Consider the following 16,422-nt stretch of genomic DNA (forward strand, 5'->3'; position numbering starts at 1 on the left):
CTCCACTCTCCCATAAATGGCCACACCTTTCAGTTGCACCCACTGGTTCCCTGCAAAGCTTCAGATTCCTGAGTCCATGTCTTAAAATTGAGACAAACATCCCTTGCCACGAATAAGCCCCTATATATTGCCTATCGTCAGGTGCAACTGAAGCATGCACACTCTTTAAGCTGGGGACCAGATATAGAATCCACATTTTGGCTCCTGAGAAGCAAAAAAAGATAAGCTGTCAAGTCTCTAACTGTGGTACGATTTTACATCTTCTAGTCACTGGTCCCAGCAATTCACTTCACCAACTTGGCAAAATCTTCCATTTTCTTTAGCGTTCTTAACACTGGTATTCACAGGCTTCCTCATGCCATACTTGCTCTGCCTCGTTTTCAGGCCTGTCTGCTGTGTTCCAGGATGTCAAATTAAAACCTTCCCTTACCCACCAATGGAACAGTGGGAATAAACGAATGCAAGAAAGAATAGTCTTGTAAGCAACTAACAACACTTAAAACACACAAGTTCTTGAAAACTTCTTGACAGACCAGGGGGCCAATAAATTAGATAGGGTGGTTATCTTCTTGTACGGTACAATTTCCTCCCCTCCCCACAATCGTGGAAAAAAGGGAAGGGGGAAAATTTATCTGCATTCCACCCTGAGCATCAATGTTTGTCTCATTCCCCAGATGCAGAGCTCTTCCAACAGAATGGTGGACACAGGAAACATTAAAATAGCTCTTAGAGCAACAAGAGAAGTCGTGGGTGACTAGAGCAAGTTACTCTTCCTTCTCCCCTGTAGAACATCAAAACCCTGCTGATCAGAAAAAGGAAAGACTGGTTTATGCAATCAAACCAGTCTTCTTGCTGTTTTTTTAAATACAAAAACCCCACATATCAAAGATGTCAAGTATCTTTACAAGTGTCTTTGGAAAGATTTACGAGTGTACTGTCAGTTGGTAAGTATTTGGCAATTTCTCCCATTGATCTCAGGATATAAATTCAGCAAAAAAGGCTTCGTTTTAGGTTCATGCAGAATGGTCACGGAACCCAATTTCACCAAGCCTCCCATTCCATGGATGGAAGTGTTCAAAACAGCTCAAGATACATACACTGGATATGCCATCACTGTACCTCCGTGGTAAACATCCTGTTTACGACTCATGCATTTGAAAAGCCCCACCCTGTCATTTAAACAGCACCATGCAGTTTAAATTTTACAGATAAGGTACACCACGTGCTTGAGGTAGTGAGCAGCAGAAGAGCACTGCACATGTTGCAGAGGCGCCTCTCGCACATCCCTGTTTTCCACACATAATGGGAAGACTTTTCACCTCTCAAAATAGGGTGGGGGAAGAAGTGGCAGATCAAAATGACTACACCAAGTTTATTTGTATCCACTGATGGCCTCAGCTGGATTAGCAGATCTGCAATAGAAGTGGCAGTTCATCTGATTTGGTAGCAACCAGCTCTCAGAAAGCGAGCGTTTTTAGACTGAACTGCAAGTCCTAGGTGTTGGAATCAATATCAGGCTGACATACAAGCCATGAGTTAATGTTTTCAACTAAGAGAAGTGCTGATTTGCTGGTGGATTATGATGAGGTGATAAGGTGTATTAGGAATATAAACAAACATTCTTGCACCTTTTTCTTGCCAGAATAATGTATGTGACTGTTCCATATAATACGAGAAATAATGTTTTAAAGTTCAATATTTCTTATCCTAAATCTTCACTGTTATTTTGTATAATTTTTAAAACACACTGGCTCTATAAATGAAAGAAACAATAGCACCTGGGAAGCAATTCCCTCTGCCATTAGCATTTTGCCATGGGAACCAAAGTCTTTACACTATAGCTATTACAGGACCTATTCATGCACCACTTCTCTCGTATCATCTCGCCTGTGGAAAGCAAGCTCATCATGAAAATGAAACACTTCGTCCTCGAGGGGAAATGCTGGCTGCTTCGTTGCTCTAGACCTGCTTGCTGGTTGCTACTCTAAATTGCAGTAGTTGACTTCTCTCTCCCTAACACCCCTAAAAAGTCCTGCATCTGACCTTCCAGCCAAAAGTAGGATGCCACAAGAGCAACTGCAAAAAAATGGAGATACCACAGCCTACATGAGGGAAAAGAATGGAGGTTGAAGCTTACTCCAGGTTAAGGAAGAGGCTACGTGTCTAGGAGGTGAACAGCATCAAACATGCACTGGAAGCAGGTAGCTCTCCTCCTCTGCTGGAGAGAAAAAAAAAAGGGAGAGGGGGTATGAAAATCCTCTCCTCCCAAATTATATTTAAGAGTTTGCAACATTCTATACTCTCTGATCTCCATTATTTTAACCAATAAATTTAGGCAGCACATTAGCCAACCTTATTTTTATGCTGTTAAACTGTCCGATGTACTGTATTACCTACCTAGCAGAGGAAGTAAAGCAGGATAGTTGTAAGGCATCACAAAGAGGTTTACACAGGTTAAAGTAGTGCTTGCTTTTAAATACCCAAATGGATGGCCAAGTTCACTGTATTTTCCACTGTTACTCACAAATACCTGATAAAGAACATAAGAACACTGTTATATTTAAAACAGAACATTCTAAAAAGTTGCACATTTATCAGAATAAGTGCAATCTGATTTTTGACTCTTTTTAAGGGGAGAAGGGGAAAACGCTAGAAAATTGCCGAGTTTGATTTTACCTGTGTACATACAACTGGACATGCACTTAGACTTGTAAATTACATACATTAGAGATGCAAAGATACTTAGTCATTTAGTCTATCCCGGCAGGGTGGGATTGCTCTCCAGAGCATATTTTCCAGTGATTTGTCGACACTATATTTAATTACTCAAGGGAAGTAATGGACGCTCCATTGCTTGACACCATTTAACAGGCTATACCTGATCTCTGTTGCAGGTAGATTTTTCTAATAATTTGATTTATAAAGTTATCTCCCTAAAACACATGCACAATTGATAAAAAGCCTGATTTTTCATTCTTCAATACATTGACACAAACTCTCAAACTAAGGAGATATTGCCAATTTGTAAACATGAGAGTTAATCAGAGCATTAATCCTCGGAAGACTGATTATTAAGATACGAACTTCTCTTAAATTTGGAGGATGCCAATATTCTGGAGGTTGTAACCATGACGTGGAGTACTAAGTTTGAGAAACAGACAGACACTCTCTATTAGTGGCAATATACAGAAGTACAAGAAAGTCCCATTTAGAATGTACTATTTACTCTTACAGGGACATAGTCAACAAAAATCACTTTTTTCTACTTTGTTTGTCTACAGATTTGTCTACTGATGTTACAAGAAACACTTAAGGTTGTTGTAAATGAAAAAAAAAAATCCACTATTTTTCCAGGTTTTTTAACTTTTGTGCATTCGACAGCACTTGGAGTATAGTTTGTCAAATAGTTCCCACTGTAATTAGTCATTTTCCCTCGTCTGAGTGGATCTTTCACACAACTTGGAAAAGAAAAGCAGTTTAAATAAACTAGAGAGATTCATTCACAAAATTTGTCAGGGGAACTGAGGGGCAGATGAGATAGCCAAGCATGCTTTAAAGCCATTATTTGGAATTCACTGGATTGACTGCATTCCCTCAGTTTTTTTCTAAGCAACACTGTGATTTATTTTACTGTTGGTTACACTTCAAAATTACTTTTACCATTTATTTGTAAGTTAGAGATTTTAACATCTCTCTGCACTTCTATGTGGTTTCCAAATTCTTTCTAGGTAATGAAATGGTCCCAAATTACCACAGTACCTCACGTATATTAAATGAATTCATCTTCACAACAGATCCCTGTGAGGGAGGAGAATCCCATTTACAGAGAGGGAACTAAAGCACACATAAATTAAGGACTTGTCTACACTACAGGGACTATAGTGGCATAGCTACAGCACCGCAGCTATGCCAGAATAACCCTGTAGCATAGATGCCGCCTACGCTCACACACAGGTTTTCCCTGCACAACAGTAGCTAGGTCAACAAAAGGCATTCATCCGTGGATCTAGCTGCATCAAACACTGAAGGTGAAGTCGGCATAGCTACAATACTCAAGGTGCACCAGAGCTATATCGTCCTAAATTCTAAGACCTGGTGTACACCAGTATCTCTCAACTTTTTATACCAGGGACTGGCTTTGCTGCCTTCCTGAACTGTGTCAGGCATCTCAGGGACCAGTGACGGTCCAGTCACCCATGTAGTTGCGCCACTGCAGCACTGTAAGTGTAGACAAGCCCTAAATGTAGACTAGGTCTAAGGGACTCGCCACAGGCCATGCAGAAGAAGCCTGTGACAAAGCCTCCACAGGACCAATCCAATGCATTAAGCATGAGGTATGAATTGGACGGGAGAAGTTAAAACCACTACTTACCACACAGTACATTAGAATTTGTGTCACTTAAATAACATCTAAGAGTTCTAACAGAAATCAATAATCTCTTTCTTTTCCAACACGCAAAGGACAAGTTGCATTTCATCTGAGTGTGGAACCTGGGGGACACATTTGCCACTGAAATGCTCTGACTTCAAAACAGAACTAAATGAATGGATGAAGCCTGTAGTGGCATCACCTCTTCAAAGGCTTGAAAAATCTAGTCAGAATTGAAAGGCAATTGGCATCTTTACATATCTCCTCAACTCAACTCAGCAGAACAGTGTAACAGACATACCTCTTGCCTTCTTGCAGGTTTACATAGATTAACGTAGCACTGCCTAGGGATTCCTATTGACTTTATAATAATCAAATAAAGGCAAATACCTGCCAGCAGGCATGGGGAGACTTTCGTTCCAAGATGTACTGCGTTAAGGGCGAAGGTTCAAGTTCATATTTGTCAAAAGGAAGCTTGTCTATTACCATTGGCTCACAATCTACACAGGAGAACCTCACAACAGGATGAGCTGTGCGTGGCGGCTAAGAGAAGGAAGAAAAAAGATTCATGACTTAGAGTCCACCAACTGCCTGATGTTAAAGATAATCAGGTTAATTCTTTAATGCTAGTAACTGCCACCCAGAAATTTGCCTTTTTTTTTTTAATTTAATATAGCTCCAATCTAAGGTACTATTTTAAAGTATTCCACTTTTGATACGTTCTTTTTAATAAATCAAATCAAGCTGTATTACTAAACACAGATGAATAAAATCATTTAGTAAACAAACAGCTGACATGCAGTAATGCACCTCCTCCCATACACACCCTTTATTCCTCACTAGCCTTCAACACTTAAAAAAACCAAGTTAATCATCAAGTTTTGACAATAGCAGAAGGTGAAATTCCTACCATGTGATCCAGATGAATCAAGGTAATGGACTATTAACTAAATCATTCACAAGTTATTGAACAACATTGGCACACTATTCCCTCCTAACCCACAAGGGGGGGAAAATGTAGTTAATATTAAAAATTTTTAAATATTTCAAGTCCTAAATCCCAGTCAATCCACAAAGTGCACAAATACATGATTTAAAGAAAACCTGAACTCTTTCTCTCAGCCTGCTGTTCACAGAAATCCGTGTTTGAGAGTGTATCCGCTTGGCTAATACGATTGCTCAAAATGTTCCCTAGTGATTGATTCCCCCCCCCAAGGAAAAACTAACACCTTGAGCAAATCGCACAAGTGCAGAAACATAACGTGCCCACTTCGAAGGGATAGATTATGAAAAAAAGGCTGCTAGGTCAAGCCAATAACCAACAAAATGACTGAATGTTTCAGAAAAGAGCAAGCACATGCTGCATGTTCCCACGATTATCTAGAGGATTGCTTCCTTCCCTGCCACAATTTGCCCTGCTAGGAAGAGAAGAATCATATACATGGAGTCCTGCTACGTACCAGGAAGAGCGATTCCACAAAAAGGAACATCAAAAATGCACTACATCTTCTAACCCCCTTTGTTGAGATAGTTTAAGACTCCATGGCTCTACTTTCTACTCCCATTTTTAAAAAACACTTTAAATAATTTAGTTCAAAGTATAATTTTGACTCAATATTTTAAAAACTTCATTTCCACAGTCGCAAAATGCAAAGATATTGAATTAAAACTTGATTGATGCAATATTTAAAAACTATTAGAAGAACTAGTTTACTGAATGGAAAATTTATTGCAATAAACTTTCCGGATCCAGAAGTGATGTGGGATGCAATTTCTAGACTTGTCTTCACCAATCAGCATCATGGAGAGTCAATTCATTTTTTTAGTGAAAGCCAGACCATAAGCAAGCCTGGGGTAATTTACTGTTCATTTAAGAGCTCTCTATCCGATCAGGAGATGTGGAATCCTTTTCTTTAGTTGGTTTTACTTACCAGAGTTGGTGAATTCTGATCAGGCCAAAATGACTCTGGAATTGGCCAATGCCCAACAGGAACACCAGTTTTAGGGTTAGGTCGTACATAAATGAGTTTATGACAACTATGCCACGGTTGAGAAGCAAATGAATTGATGGGCCTGGGTGAATCAACAAGTCCATCTAAAATTTAAACAAAGCAAAAAAAAATAAAATGAAAAATAAAAAGCTACATGGCATGCATTTGTTTCCCAGGAAATTCTCTTATTAAACAACCAATGTCCCATTTCATTTGTTTCAAAGATGCCAATGTGTGTCTTAACATCAAGGCTGAACATCTACATCAGCATGTAAAATGGCATAATTTAAAGTCACTTTAAGAGCATGTTTGCCCACACTCTACAGTCCTGCTCCAGCTACACAGCAATTCAACTAAGTGCAGCACTGCTTGCTCAGCGTATTACACAAAATGAAGTTGGTTTAGACTCAGTATTAAGTACTTGCTTTAAAAATGGTACAGTATAGAAGTCTAGAATCTCTGACACTGCCCTGGCTACAAAAACAGGTCACTGACATTTTATAGTCTCACTGAAGGTGATACAGTATACAGGGAATAATGTTAGTATTAGCTGAAATTAAATGGGAAAACTTCTCCAGGGAAAGACAAAATTTTTAGAGGTGTAAAATGTATCCTATGGCAATAGATTCAGTCTCAATTTTCAGCAGTCTGTTGAAGTTCCTAATGCCTTATTAGTAAGTCATTTCACTCTTCTCCTCTTCCACAGAAATGCAAGTTTAAGGGTTTTGTATCAGTTAGCGCATTATGTCCTATTACCTCACGTACATTCCCCCATTTTATATTAAAACTGAAACAGTTAAAATAAGCTCAGATTTCACAAAACCTAGATGTGGGTTTGGAACATGGCTCAACAAGGTACAGGTGCATAGCTAAGCTTGCCAGCCTAGTTTCCAGCATTTGTCACAGGTATATGCTTTTGATTTGATTTGATTTGTTTCAGGAATGGTTGACTGGTATTACAGAACATGCCCTTCTGTTACAGACCAATTCATTTCTCCATTTTTTGTAGCGTGCACTACAATAATTTGAAGAGCACTAACACTGCTACGTTTCCCCATACCAGAAACTTCTGCTGCTCTTGGTTTAGATTGAACATATTTGCTTCCTTGACACACACCAAGTCTGAGCTCTCTTGACACTTTTGTGCTATGTTGATACTTACACTCTACTGTTTTATAGCTTCGGATAAAAGGGAAAAAAAAAAACAACACTAAATCAAGTTCATCCAGTTACTTTCCCATACAAGAGCAACCTCGTGACTCCAGTGTCCAGATCAGCAGATGTCAGGGACTTTGCTTAGTGCCAACCTGGACTGCACAGGATGCCGGGGGCAAGTCTAAAATATTCTCCCAAGTAGATGAAAAGGCATTATGAGGAAAAACAGGCAGGCAGGCAAACAGGAAAGAAAGGCAGGGGGGAAGAAAAGGTGGCTCAGAATGAAAGTAAGGGTGATAGATGATCACAGTAGAATGCCTAAAGGACCCCCCAAAAGCAACAGATACTCTTGATTTTTTTGTTCTACTTGCATACTCTATGTGTCTTCAAGTTTGCTTTTAAGTGTATGATTTTCTGTGCATGTAAGTTGTAGGGAAAGAGAGTCTTCCTAAACATGCCAAGGGATCAGTTTCTTTCCTCCATTTTAGATGTCGAGTTCTGCAAGTCTGAACAAATTGCCCCATGATCAACAAATGTATTTTTTCCCCCACACTCTCCCTTCCTGTCCGGGCACATAAATTTTCACTTGCAGTTAGGAAAGAAAAGTTTCGATCCATTACAGTGTGATCAGGTTCAAGCAGCACAATGCCAAAAACGTTAAAAAACAGACACCTTTACAGTGTATCCATTTAAAACCGCATTTAAAGTATTTTTTTTTAAAAGTCCACTATAGCACCTAAACAAAAATTCAATAGAATTACATTTTCTTTTTCCCTATTCATTTTGTGGATTTGACAGCACATGTATATAGTTAGTTTCCTCTGTTTCTGAGGCTCACCGTACCGAACGTGGGGAGAGAGAAGCCATTAAGGGGGGAAAAATGTGAATGGTAAAGCCACAGAAGTTTGCAGGTGCAGTATCTGAAAGCCCTCTCTACACCCCCCAAATTACTAGATTTCAAATAGGCAGTATCTCCAAGACTAATTAAATTCTGTTGCTTGTAACATACTGAAGAATCCTTAACGGTGATCCATGGTGGTATTCTTCAAGAACTGTAAATCTAGCAGGTATCTTTTGCAGTTGCTTTCAAAGGCCTTGTCTACAGTGGGTAAAACAAAGGTGTATTTTTCACGTATGCAACATATGTTAAAATGCACCTTCCTTCAGCGCAGAGACAGCCTGAGAGCACCAAGGGTTTGTCAACACCAGACATTTTGACCTCAAGTTCACTGACTGGCAATTAACACTAACTAGTTCATGTGTTTCAAAAGGCTAGCATGTACACTCCCAAATATTTGTTTCAGGATACGTGTTGCTCTTTACCCTAGGCTGACCCCAAGTAAATCCACATTAGCTTTTACAAACATACTGAAGACCTCAAGTTACTAGAGGGTGAGTTAACTCTGGTAAAGTCTAGTGAAGCCCAAATAAAATTCACACACAGCTCAAATTTATTTAAAAAAAAAAAAAAGAGAAGTTCTTACGATAGATTTTGAGGTATTTAAAAAAATAAACAGCTTTATATATTGTCAGCCCTATACTGCTTTGAAAATCTACATAGCATTCACAAGACTGGTGTGCATAATGCATCCAGGATGCTTTCCAATTATTTCAACACAGTCCAGTTATTAATGCCTCTACTACTTACTTCTGTTGATGAGAGACAAAAGCTTTCAACTTTGTTCTATATGGTACCAAGCTCTTCTTCAGCTTGGTGTGGCTCAAAAGCTTGTCTCTCTCCCCAACAGATGTTGGTCAAGTACAAGATATTACCTCACCCACCTTGTCTCTCTAGTATCCTGGGACTGACAGTTACAACTACACTGCATCCACTATTTACAACAGGAATAAGTAGCAATGCTGGATATTTCTGTCTTTTGAGCTGTGGTTCCTCAGTCAACAAGATAGCAAGCAATAATGGCATTTCATTCCTAAGACAAGATCGTTTAAGGAAAAAGCTCAGATACCACACACATTAAGGATCTACACTGAGCTTACAAAGCAACAAAAAAAAAACACTTGTACATAGATTACAGCTACAGAGATGGAAGTGAATAGTTACTGTACCTTCTCCAATGGGAGCTGGGTCTGGTCCTGATTTTTCAAAGTTAATAACAACACCACTCTGAACTTTTTGAACTAGAGATTCTAAACACTGGTTCAACATTCTTTGTGTCCGCACACAATAGGAGCGACCTATAAGTAAGAGAAGAGCAATGCAGAGAAAGTCTGAAAAGAAGTCTCAGCAAACCTTAATTGTGTAAGTAAGGAAGGATACTGTTTATTATAAAAATAAAAATTATATTATATGTCAAGGCTCTTTCAACTTTATGTGGAATCACCACCGCAGTGTTGCTGCTTTAGTGACAAACTCAAATCATCAACAGACATGGCACAATACTTCCACAGTGCAAACAATACAGACCGTGAAAGCCAAGTTGGTCTTTTCCATCCTGTGCATTATCACCAATAACACAGGCTTTGCAGGCCAAAAAAGCCTTCAGTGACAATGGTGTAGACCCATTGGAAGCAGTCGGTTTGCACAGCTCAATGCTGTTGATGATGCTTCTGTTCATTCGTGTGTAATTCACTCCTTTTAGCTGTATTAGCACCAGAAGGTTAATGAAGTAAACATTAGTTATTAAAGGAAGCAGGTTTTACTGAATACATAAGGAACAGATCTGATGAGTGAGATGGTTTCATTTCTAATCACTTTTCAAAGAAGACGACCAGCCTTTTATAAAGAAAGAGGAAGGGATTACAAACCTTAACATGAAAAAAGTGAAAAGCTGTCAGATTTAAAACAGCCAGTATTTTTTAATTTTAAAATACTCTTGCAAGGCAGAAACCCAAATGCAACCGTGCTATGCTAACACGTTGAACTGGCCAGGGTAGAGTCAGTGTCCAAAGTGAGAAAAATTAGATGTAAAATTATTCTCTCCCTCCATCCCTCAAGAGCATCCCATTAAGACAGCTTAGAGAATAAGACAAATTCCACGTTGAAACCAAAGCAAAACAACATCCAACTACCTCCTGTCACTTCACACATCTGTGTGATTGCAGATTCATCAGTGGGTACGCTCCCTAGTTGCTCTGGTTCAACAGAAGAAGCTCCTGGCAAACGCAGCACTAGGGCAAACAGCCTTTGATCCCAACGAAATGGTTCTTTGGTTAGTTCACTTCCAGGTAGAGGAGAATTCAAAGGAAGATGAAGCTAGTAAAGAAAGATTTGAAAGCTTTAAGGGATCAGATGCTCATTTGAAGACATGTACCCAAACAAATCATCAAAATAATGGATAAACTGAAGGACCAGTTTTCTGCTCTATTAATCAGTGCTATCAAACCATAGTCTGTGAACTCCTAGTGCCTATGGAACTCAGCAGCGGGGCACTGGGAGAGAAGCTGGTCCACCTTTCTTAAAAAGTGGTCTGCAGAATGAAGCTGAATTACCACCAATATAAATCTAATTCATAATTCTTTTAGCACACTGCCAAGATGCAAATTCACAGATTTTAAAACTGAAATTCTTTTGGGAGTCTTGTTAACAGTTAAAAGTAAGTTAGTGTTCCCCCGTAGCCATTTTAAAAAATAAAACAACTGTGAAAGTCTTACCTCCTCTTGAACACCAGCAGTATGTGTCAATTTGTTTCCATCCGTGATGGTAATTAAAATAGATGGCTCTAAAAAGAACGGGTTTCTCCCCTAGAGAAAGAATAAAAACATGTAAAATAGTAACAAATAATATTTAATTCCATACTTCAGTTAAACTTGTGTTGGTTTGTAAACGTACTCATCAATTTACAGCACATAAAACACAGTATCTGCCTTTAAGAACTTAAAATGCCAAACAGTCCTTATAAAAGCGTGAGATGGTTTTAAATCTGTGGACATGTAGAACTTCACAACCGAAATGATACTGCACATCAAAGCCACACAGAACTTCAGACTGACCACAAGTATAGAACTCAGACCCTCCTGGCCCATAAAGTCACAGGTTCCTATCACTTAAGCAAAAAGTGAGTGTTAGGAGTAGACCCTCTATGACACTAAATAGCAACAATATATCTATATTCCAGCTGGCTCTCCTTGCAGGAGAAAATAAAAAGATCAGTATACTGTAAAATACATTCAGGAGACTTAACAGTGGAAAAATTAATCATTTTTAAAACTGGGCTTTTTTTAAAAAAAAAAAACAACAGATAACATAGTTCATTAAAATACCATACTGAGAAGGCAAACATACAACATAGCAAAGTTTGAAATAGTTATTTGATAAATGTCTACAGTTTTAAGATTCCAGGTGTACGTGCATGCACACACAATATGCACCGAACACAAATATACACAGAACACGTTTCCATGTGGCTCAGTGTGTGACACGAGAACTCGAGTTTTAAAAATGGAATTATTTGTAGTTTATGAATATTGATAGTACATAACACAAGAACTAGGGGTCACCCTATGAAATTAATAGGCAACAGGTTTAAAACAAACAAAAGGAAGTACTTCACACAACGCAGTCAACCTGTGGAATTCGTTGACAATGGATGTTGTGAAGGCCAAAACTATAACAGGGTTCAAAAAATAACTACATTAGTTCATGGAGAATAGGTCCATCGATGGCTATCAGCCAGGATGGTGAAGGATGCAATCCCATGCTCTGAGTGGCCCTAGCTTCTGTTTGCCAGAAGCTGGAAGTGGATGACAGGGGATAGATCACTCAATGACTGCCTGTTCTGTTCATTCCTTCTGAAGCACCTGGCATTGACCACTGTCGGAAGACAGGATACTGGGCTAGATGGACCATTGTTTTACTATAACCAGTTCAAAGCAGCCCCCTCATTTTACTCATACTCCATCACCCCCCCCAACCCCGCTCCAGATATTTAACAATATCCACAAAGCAGCAATGGTTACAAAGAGTGTTTGATAAAATGTGAAGAACAAACATTTGTTACCTGTCCATAATTGTCTATTCCAGATACTAATCTATTGAGATTTAACAAATCAAACGAGGATCTGAGAGCCTGCCCGAGGGTAGTCAATCCTGAAGCTTGGAGGTTTTTCAGTTCATTCATGAATGTTGCATGATTTTCCTTCCATCCAGCCTGTTATGTAGTAATATAGAGAGAGACAAAAAAGACAGTTTATTGGTCATTTTACTAGTGATCTGGCAAACATCAACTGCAGGGTCTGATCATCGCTTTTCCTCTCAGAGGCAGATTACATTTCTCATTAGCAAGTAGATCCTATTGTGCTTGTATGATCCATAGATTTAATAAATAAATAAAATAAAATAAAATCAGAGGAGCCACACAAGTATCTTCCCACATAACTGCAATGTGTACAGAACATGAAGTACACAGTAGAAAACAAACTACAAACAGTATTAAGTTTTTGAAACAATGACTCTGTCTATTTAGCTCTTTTTATGAAAGCTGCAGCAAAGCGGAAGTGACTAATGGAACTATTTGGGTACTTCCATGAGAATGAACATTTGATTTAAAAAGTGTGTCAAATGAAAGGCATTTAGAAATCGAACATGAATACCTAAGGCATGGTGGTGAATGAAGGAGCTGCAGGGAGAGCACACGGAGCTGCTCTTGTGGTGCTCTGCAACTCCTCCCCAAACAGCCTTACCCAGGGCTAGAAAAACATGCAACACGTGCTCAAGGACTAAGCCTAGTAGCCCGTGAGAGATACCCATGCCGACACATTCTTGCTCCCTGCTCAGTGCCCACCCCAGAACTAGAAAGATGTTAGACAGCTGTGTATCATTAACTGAGGACTTTTAATACTGTATAATCAGCCAACTTAGAGAAGTTTTACAAAAGCGACTCACTATAGTTCTTACTTTTCTTGTACTTCCTTTCCCTCCTGGCTTTACTCCATTTACGTTCATATACAGATCGTGCCTCTTATGCTTTCCTCTACACTTTTCCTCCACATCCATATTATATATTGTAAAAGCACACTTTTCTCCTACCCCAGTTTCTCTACGTCCTACCTTATAACTCTAACTCTACTTTCTTCCGTCACTTCTTCCTTGCTGCTGGAAACTGGCTCAGATTCCTGCCAGGTTGTTGCCGGGAACCCTTCTATCTCTTTAGCAGACAGACACTTTCTAGTTGAAGACTGATAGTTGCAAGGTCCCAATCCCTCCCCCACTGTTGGAAGGGAGAAGGGACATTGTGTCTTGTCCTCTGCATCCCAGAGACTCCTGACTGCTGCAATGGGGAGTACAGAACATCTCTCCAATATTTATAGTTCACTCCCTCAGCTACCTGGCTGCTGCAAGGAGGCAGGTGTGTACATGTGCAAGTGTCATTCCACCCCTTACCCCAAGCCTCAGTTTTGAGTCCTCTACACTGAATAGTACCAATCCCTTCCTTTGATGCTGCTCAGAACTTACCTGAGCAGCAGCAAAGTAAAACTAACTCAATTATTGTTAGTTTTGCTAATGCCCACCTAACAGAGTACTGGGCCCTGGAAGGCATGCTTGTGTCCCATGCACCTGTTACTGCCCTTTGAAACTCCAAACTGTGGTTGTAAGCTGTATGTCTGCTCCTAGTCATGTGTTCTACAGGAATTTACATAGAAAGCTTCCTGTCTCTTTAGGCAACTGAGTACCGGGGGAAGTGGGGCGGGGGGGGGAGGGCAGGAGGAAGAGAACCTCTGCAGCTATCAGTTAGAAGGCCAGAGTGGGAGATAGCTGCCAGTGCTGACTGTAGCAGAAAGACTCAGCTGAAGCAGACTGTTAAGCTCTGGGAGAAGAGCTGTAAGGACCAGGAAATCTTGGTGATAAGGACTAAGGCAAAAAATAATTAAAATCTTAAATGCAACTTAACACTCAAGCCTTGTCCTAAGTCAGTCCTTACTGCAGATTCAATGAAATATTCTTCACTTCCTGCTGCTTTCAATGATGTATGTCTAATTTGGGTATCTGTTTGTATAGCACTTTGGAGAAAACAAAAAATATTTTTATAAGCAGTAACCATGTTCTCAGATCCTTATCTGCTCTATCTCCAGCCACAACAGGAAGAGTAAAAAATTAAGTTTCATCCTTAACTTTAAATGTAAGATCTATTTAGATGAAAGATGCTATATGTAAATAAAAAAAGTCACTAATTTCTTTAGAGCAGTGGCTCTGAACCAGGGGTATGCGTACCACTGGGGGACAGAGATCTTCTAGGGGGTATATCAACTCCTCTAGATATTAGCCTAGTTTTATAACAGGCAACATGAAAAGCACTAGCAAAGTCAGTACAAACTAAAATTTCATACAGTTATAACTTGTTTATACTGTTATATATACTATATTAGTGTTTCTCAACCTGTGGGGGGGGGGGGTCGTGATTTATTTTACAATTATAGAGAAAGTAATTAAAAATGAGAAAAGTAAGTAATTTTCCAGTAATATTGTGCTAAAACACCTTTGTATTTTTTAGGCTGATTTTGTAAGCAAGTTTGCAAGTGAAGTGAAACTTGTGGTATGCAAGACAAATCAGCCTCCTGAAAGGGGTACAGTAGTGTGAAAAGTTTGAGAACTACTGCTTTAGAGTAATTCTATGTTGCATCGAAGTGAGTGAGTTATATTACACAACATGCAGGACACAGTTTGTAAAAAGTTTTTAAAGAGGTGACAGTGTACGTGGCCCAAAATGAATGGACATAACATTCTCCTTGCCCTAAATATACCTTGAAATCCAAATAAAAATATTATTCAAGACCCCTATTGGGAAAATGGGGTGAATGAAATGGAAGGAATCTAGATTACTCAGAAGATTATACTGAGGGCAATTTTTTATTTCTATTTAGTCAGCAATTTGAATCCAGGTCAGCTTGGTAGTATCCAAGAATTGATATCATAAAATGGCTATTTGGTTGGCCAGCATGAAATGAGTTAGACTTCCATCCAGTTGTCCACACCACAGCTAAAGCCCCGAGTCTCAAAAAGGGTTAGAATTGAACAGAGAAAGAGCCTTAGCTACTGTGGCATGGTTAACAGTAGTTCTCCGGAACAGACACCGCGGCACATTAGTAGGCCAACACAGGGAAGTGTACCAACTTGTGATGTACCAGTTCTGCAGAGAAAAGTTATCTGCAGGAGTCAGTCTCACACCGTGCACGAGTGCTAGCTTTCATTTTAAAAACAAATTTAAAACCCCACATGTAGTGGAAGGTTTTTGGTCTTGCATTCATACGGCTTCTTTTCTAAAATAAACAGAAGCCATGTGAAGTTGAGACATACGAAAGTCCGATTAGTTTGGGTTGGTTTTTTTGTTTGTAAAAAGAGGAGAGAAGCCAAAACTCACTTGTTTTGCCCCTTAAATATATTTAAAAAATTGTTTTAAAAAAAAAATGAAGTTCGGGACTTTTCCCCTCCCCGAAAACAAACTTGCATCAGTGGTTTTGGTAACAAACTTCCCTGCCCCTCAACTCTACCCAGCCACCCTCCAAATTACATGTTCAGTGGTCTATTATTGTACAGATGCATTGACAAACTTGTAGATTGTGGAGTGTCTTAAAAAAGCAGCCAGAGCTTTTGAAAGAAGCAGTTTTTGGTACAGAGCCAACTGCAACTGAAGATTTCATCCTCTGAAGCTGAAGACAGACTCATTTCCAGACTTCAGGGCCTCCCAAAGGTGTTTCTGTTCTGATGCAAGATAAGTGTTGCAAATGATCTTAAAGTGCCAGGCAACTCCCCAACAGATGCTATTACCCCACCTTCTGTTCTCTGAAACAGAAATCTCCAATGGCAGGACACCTGCTTGTGTGCTTTAAAGTGCTAGATTAGAAGCCCTATGAGTAAGGGCAGGGTGTATGCATATTCTCTAATCTCTTCAAACTAAGTTTGTTTTTTGAGGGGTAGGACAGCAAAAAGCTCAGAGAAAGACCAAGGCTAAG

The 16,422-nt window shown here is 39.4% G+C and overlaps 1 protein-coding gene across 9 annotated transcripts in view; it reads right to left on the minus strand.

The window, feature by feature from the left end:
- The window catches only part of LOC125642121 (integrator complex subunit 6-like), a 53,484-nt gene that overhangs the window by 16,412 nt on the left and 20,650 nt on the right, over positions 1-16,422 (minus strand). For 5 of the 9 annotated variants that reach the window (XR_007358305.2, XR_007358303.2, XR_007358302.2 and 2 more), the window contains exons 3-9: positions 12,474-12,623; positions 11,128-11,217; positions 10,546-10,729; positions 9,583-9,711; positions 6,301-6,464; positions 4,760-4,912; positions 2,398-2,530 (exon numbers count right to left, since the gene is read on the minus strand). Coding sequence is in view for 4 of the 9 variants with exons in the window: in XM_048862902.2 (XP_048718859.1) it covers positions 2,398-2,530; positions 4,760-4,912; positions 6,301-6,464; positions 9,583-9,711; positions 10,546-10,729; positions 11,128-11,217; positions 12,474-12,623 (1,003 nt within the window). In the remaining 5 variants the exon portion in view is untranslated. Of the gene's footprint in view, positions 1-2,137; positions 2,219-2,397; positions 2,531-4,759; positions 4,913-6,300; positions 6,465-9,582; positions 9,712-10,545; positions 10,730-11,127; positions 11,218-12,473; positions 12,624-16,422 lie in introns of all 9 variants that reach the window. The other 4 variants (XR_012670043.1, XM_048862906.2, XM_048862905.2 and 1 more) reach the window with 3 other exon arrangements.

The sequence above is a fragment of the Caretta caretta genome, chromosome 9 (assembly GCF_965140235.1).
Source record: "Caretta caretta isolate rCarCar2 chromosome 9, rCarCar1.hap1, whole genome shotgun sequence".
In the NCBI taxonomy this organism is placed as follows: Eukaryota; Metazoa; Chordata; order Testudines; family Cheloniidae; genus Caretta; species Caretta caretta.